This window comes from Mesoplodon bidens, assembly GCF_964165515.1.
Source record: "Mesoplodon bidens genome assembly, chromosome: 1".
Taxonomy (NCBI): Eukaryota; Metazoa; Chordata; class Mammalia; order Artiodactyla; family Ziphiidae; genus Mesoplodon; species Mesoplodon bidens.
The window spans coordinates 137,668,887-137,674,886 of NC_138176.1; the positions used below are offsets into that span (position 1 = coordinate 137,668,887).

Sequence of the window (6,000 nt, forward strand, 5' to 3'; positions counted from 1 at the left end):
CAGAGCTGGCAAGAGGCCAAGCTGGACAAACTTGTCAACTTCAGAGCCCAAATTCTTAACTCTGATGCCTCATGCCCTGAATAACAATTTAGCTTAAACTTTAAAGTTTGCAAAAGCCTTAAAAACCTAACTGTCAGAAAGGTATGCAGTAGAAAATAGCTAACCAACGCATTTCGTAACCAAAATGTAAGCATTAAGGCTAAAGCATAAGATGAATGGAAAAATTAGAAGGTATGAATGTTTTCACTAGAGAAATCTTCTGGGGGATGTATGTATACATATAGCTGGTTCACTTTGTTATACAGCAGAAACTAATACAACATTGTAAAGCAATTATACTCCAATAAAGATGTTAAAAAAAAAATCTTCTGGGTTTTTCTCCCCCCCCTGGGGGAAAAAATAGTCCAAGATCTGTTCACTCTTTTAACACTAGTGATTCCCAACTGTTTTGTCAAAAGCTATGTAAAACTCAAGACAAAAATTAAAGTTTATTTCCTTTTAAAAGCTGTCAAGTTAGTACCTATTGGTATCTGCGTGCAAGGATTATAAAGAGAAATAGTCAGATTCTACATACTCATGGAATTTCTTCATTTGTTAGGTGCCTATGCCATCCCAGACCCTGTGCCAAGTATCTTTACAAGAATCTGTTTCTAATCTTTAGAGTAATCATATTAGAGAAGGCATTATTCCCATTTTAGGGACAGCAATAATTCCTAATTTACAGATAATAAATATGTACAGAGCTTGACATGTGTTAAGCTTGTACCATGAGCGTACCAGGCAGTACCATTCTGAAAACTTTATATGTAGCCACACATTTACTGGCACAGAGAGGTTAAGTAATTTCCCCAAAGTCACACAGCTAAAACTAGGATGAAAGAGTGAAGCTCAGCAAGGGTAAGCAATTTGTTCCAAGGTCACAAAGCTGTCAGCCACGGAGCCAGCAGACTAATACAAGGCTGTTTTCATTCCTTAGGCCTGTGCTCCTGCCACTAGGTACCTGAGTGGTCCCACCTGTGCTCACCGGGACCCAAGGCTAAATGCCTAAAAGCCCAACTGGCAGTATAGAGTGGTACTTACTGTCTAGAGCAATGGAAAGAGTAGAGGTCCCATCTAAAGATGGGGAGTTTTCGATTCTTCGAGAGAATAAAGAAACCTACATCTTGATATAAATTCTCCATATTTTAAATACTGTCCCAATGTTTTCTAAAAAAGCATCATGCGGGCCAAACGAAACACATCCAAGCAAGGGCTATGAGTTTGCAGTTAAGAGTCTGAAGTAAAACGATGGGCTGTCTCGGGTCCAAAATGTCAGAGACTAGAGCTGCCAGGCTAGGCTTCCTCACAAGTCCTCTCTGCTTTCAAGACAAAGATTTACACTGGATTCGGCCTAGATTCAAACTTTTACCTCTGGTGACTCCCTTGTAGGCCCTCTTCACTCTGGATGTGCAGCCACAAAAATATCCAAGTTACAGAGACTGCAGGTGAAATTTTGCATGCTTAGGATTTCTTCAAACGTCCTTCAAGTCCCCTTTTTTAAAAAGTTACCATATGTGAATGAAGCAACATTAAGCACTTCCTTAGCCTATCAGCTGTTAAACTAAATTCATTCTGGAGAAAATGCCGCTGCAGCCTTGACCGCTGCCTTTGAGGGGTCCCTGCACTGCAGTCCAGCTTCAAGAATTCCCGCTCAGGACACCGCGGCTCATTTCCTGGTGTCCTTCTTTAATCAGCTCGGGGAGACTTGAGGAAATGAGTCAAAATCCTCAGGGCAACTTCTAAGGGCCGTCAACAACAGCAGCAAAATCTATCACAACAACATCTGTACGTAAACGTGCTCCAAGGGAAGCCCACAAAATAACTTGGCACATTTCTGATGAGCATTTGTTTTGGAAAAAGAAAGGCTTTGAGTGCTGAGATGCCATTATATCTCACTGTGCTCGTCCAGGGTAAACAGCCAATGATGTTACCCATCCCTGGGGTTTTTCTCTCTCACAAGTACCCCACAAGTATATAATGCTAAGACCACTTTTAGTTTTTTGCAGTGGGGATGGAAACATTTTTCAACTAACTTGCACCATCATTTTAGAGACAGTGCATCTTCATTTTGGAGAGACTCTACCTGGAATAGGACAGCTAACACCTAAAGCCCTCATACCCAGCGTCAAATGCCTACATACCCCTCAGGGAAGCTATCATTGAATGACTCCCCCTTCAATGAATACTTCCCTCAAATTGAGAACACTAACTCAGACATTGTATGACAGGAAATCTAGGTCTTTTTCACCAACACTGGGAAAGTAATGATCCTGGCCATCCTATATTCCCAGAACCTCCAACAATGTCTGGCACATGATATAGAAGAGTTTCAAATAAATCTCACTTTACAACTGATTCTGAGAAATCATGTGATTGGATATACAGCTGGGCATATGGGGCCAACCTCAGGCTTCACCCCTGATTATTCTGGGAACTGGCTTATCCTCAGCCAGTTTCTCCAGCTTTAATGGGAGGGATGGTAACAAGACTACCTCCAGGGCTTGTTGAGAGGACTGGAAATTGCAGGCAAAGGCACCAGCACTGGGTCTGGCACTAACGTGAAATTGGAGGCACCCTAGAAAACATGTTGCAATAGCACAGCATGAATGGTTTATAAAGTCTGAAGAAAAAATGTGTGGATGGGTGGGAAACACCAGAAAGGGGATAAATGAATTATCTGGGTTCCCTTTTATAAGACCATCGTGTTATTTCCAGCACGACAGTAATTCAGAATGTTATGTGTCCAGCTGCTGGGGGTGACTCTAGCCTCACACCTGCAGGAACGAGGGGAGGGTATGATTCACTATTCACTGCAGGTTCATCCTGCTGGGCACAGGAGTTGTAAACACTGGGGCGGGGCGGACGTGGTGATGATGGAGGGTCCTGCAGAGTTGGCACCTCCTAGGCCTCAAAGGGAAACTGTAGGGGAGCATGTGTGGACTGGAGAGAACACACATCTCCCTGCTTTAACCAGAGGCAGACCAGTAGGACACCACCAAGCGGTCGCTGTGACCAGGAGGCAGTGGAATTTCAAGGAGGCAGGAAGGATTCAGGGAAAGAGCTCAGAAGAAGTGTAGAGTCTATGCTCATAACACTGGAAGAGGAGAATTTGGGACCCAAAGGATCCTTCATGGTGCAGACCCCTTGCTGCCCTGTTGAGGACCCCGGGCTCCCACAAATTTAAGGGACTGGCACAACGGCACACAGCCAACAGAAGCTGAGAAAAGGAGAACCAGAAAGGCAGCACAAGCCTTTGTCACTACACCACACTGCCCCCCAGGAGCCAGACCTTAAAATCCCCTTTGCCAAAAAAATCTGTTGGATGGAGCCGGCTAATTATGAGGAATAAGGGAGCAATTGATTCATTTAATTTAAAAAATGGGAAACAGTATGTGTGGTCTACCTTTCTTGTGTGCCCGTCAGGTCCAGTGTACACCCCTTCACTGAAATTAAAATGTCAAGGCCAAAAGATGGAAAGGACCAAAGGTCTAATTTGAAACTTAGGCAGTCAAATCCGCCACGGGAATCCGGACACTCATTCAAGATCCCTCCTACCTCTCTTCCCCCACAGGAAAGCCCTCACAATGCCTTATAAGACCGGGAAGGGGAAGGCTGCATCTTAAGACTTTATGGGAAAACTGATCAGCAGTAGACAGAGTCCCACAATAGTTCACAGCGATGCTTCCTTTGGAGCCCTTGAATTCCACTTCAGACTCACTTTCTATCCTTACATCATCAAGTTAGCCTTAAAGGTTAAAAAAAAAAAAAAAAAAAAAAAAAGACCTGGGAAAAAGCAGGGCTTCAGGGGTTAGCCGGGCGACCTGCACTTGCTTGCGCACCAGCGACGCCCAGAACAAAAAGAGAAGGGGCAGGAATCTGAGGGCTTCCAGGAGCCTGAAAATCCTCCTTCACCTGAAGACCCAAGTTCCCGCGCAGATATAACCGATTTTCATAACAGCTTTAAGATGTAAGTAAGATTTGCAGAAAGTTCCACTCCATCTCCCACCCCTCACCTCAGGCAGCCCTTCAGTAGAGATATCATATGGGAGCGGGTGTTGCGAATCTCAAAATTCCCAAAGAAAACAGGGACCTGCGATTACAGGTCGCAGACACCGTGTAGAGGGGCTTGCAGAGCCCTGCCAGCCTCGCCGGGTACTCCGGCCGTGCGTGGGTGGCTGCTGGGGTCAGGAACCTCACTGTCCCGGCGCACCGTCCCCGCCTCCCCCGGGAGCAGGCAGCAAACGCAGCCCTCAGCCGCTCCGAGGCGCGTTGCAGGAAAAGAAACGGCACCCGGCAGAAAGGGGCGAGCCTCGGGCACGGAATCTACAAAAGCAAAAAGTCTGCAACCTAGCGGCTGCTTTCCACACGCCCTACCCAAGTTGTCTCTGGAGCCGCACCTCCAGGTTCGCGGCCACAGAGCCGCACGCGGCACGCTCCCCGTGCAAAAAGCATAACCCAAGGACCCGGGGACAACGCAGTCTTCGACTCGGGTCCAGGATGGCGCCTGGAGCAGAAGAGGCAGAGGGTCCGTCCCCTGCTCTGGGGCACAAAGAGCGGCGCGGTTTGGAAAGCTGACGCCGCAAAGAAAAGGCTCTCCTCCAATTTCGCCCTCCGCGCGGCTGAGAACCTGCGGGCCGGTCCTCCGGTGCGCCGGTCACACACGCACAACTTTTAACAAAAGGAAGCAGCGGTCGCGCCTCGCCCGGCGGAGATTAAAGCGCTGGATGCGAACCCCCTCGCCGCCCGCCTCTGCGCCCGCTCACCCTCCGCACAAAAGCATCCCCAAACTCGCACGCAACCCGCTGCCCTCAGCCTCACCTCGCTCAGCCTAAGCCCCCCCTCGCCGCCCCCATTCCCGGAAGACCCCCAGCTCAGCGCGCCCACCACCAGCGACAGGGGGCTCCCTGCGCAGGTGAGCAGGGCAGGGCGCAGGAGAGTACCAGGGCCGCCCCGAATCTTCCCGGAGGCTGAAATGCCCCGGCACCAGAGGGCCGGCAACCACCTCTCCCGACACACCCCAACGTGTTCGGACCCTAGTGGGGCACAGGGTAAGCCGGGGGACGCGGTCCGGGTGCCCGCAGCGCCCTCCCACCTGTCTGGACGCGGAGCAGGAGCACCAGGACGAAGAGGAAATCCCAGGCGCCGCGAGCGCCTCTCATTGCGGTGGCTGCGCTGAGTGCGGAGCTCCGTTCCCGGTTCCTGCTCTCGCCCAAGTGCAATGAGCGCGGCAAAGCCGGGCCCCCAGAGCTGCGAGCGCCGAGCAGCGGCCCCTCCTCCCAGCGCCCTCCCACTGCGTGCCGGCCACGCCCCTTCTCCGCGCCCCTCCTCGCCTCCCCTCCCTCCCTCCCCCACTCCAGGGTCTTGCTCCCTGGCTGTGGCGTCTGACCCCTGAGCCTTCGACGAGCTTATCCCAGGGGACCGAGCCCGCGGGTGGGGAGCGAGCACACCGGCCCTCGCCGCCCGCTCCTGACCCCAAAGCCCCTTCATCTCCCCACCTCTTCTCTCCTGTGATATGATAGGGCTGCCAGAGGCCGTTCCCGGACGAGAGTGGCGCTGCCCGCGCGCTTTGTGAAGCTGGGCACCACGCACACATCAGGGGACCGGCCCGCCACCTGGCAGGTGCTCCCCAGACAATAAAGGTCCGCCTCCGCCCCTCGAGCACGCTCCCGAGGGAGGAGGCTGGACGCCGCTAGTGGTGGAAGGTGGTGCGGGGGACAGGAACGGGGTGGGGGGCGATGGGATTGGGCCCCGACCTTCTTCTCTATTCCTGTTATTCGAGGGGGATCAAGCGTGGCGCCAGGCGCCGCGGTAAAAAGCTGAGCCCAGGCGTAGGTAATTATTAATGCTCTGTTTCTCCACCTGCTCCTCAACCTGTAAGATCACAGTTGGCTTCTATTGGTCGGCGTGGCCTCTGCCCAACAAGCCCCTGCTGAGACCTTTCTGGAGACTGGGGCTTTCGGG

The 6,000-nt window shown here is 51.3% G+C and overlaps 1 protein-coding gene across 2 annotated transcripts in view; it reads right to left on the reverse strand.

Moving 5' to 3' along the window:
- Positions 1-5,313, reverse strand: part of KIT (KIT proto-oncogene, receptor tyrosine kinase) — an 84,993-nt gene extending 79,680 nt beyond the window's left edge. For both annotated transcript variants that reach the window (XM_081234806.1, XM_081234805.1), the window contains exon 1: positions 5,132-5,313. In XM_081234806.1, the coding sequence (XP_081090932.1) occupies positions 5,132-5,198 (67 nt within the window). In that variant the 5' untranslated portion in view covers positions 5,199-5,313. The remainder of the gene's footprint in view (positions 1-5,131) is intronic.
- Between the last annotated feature and the right edge of the window lie 687 nt (positions 5,314-6,000).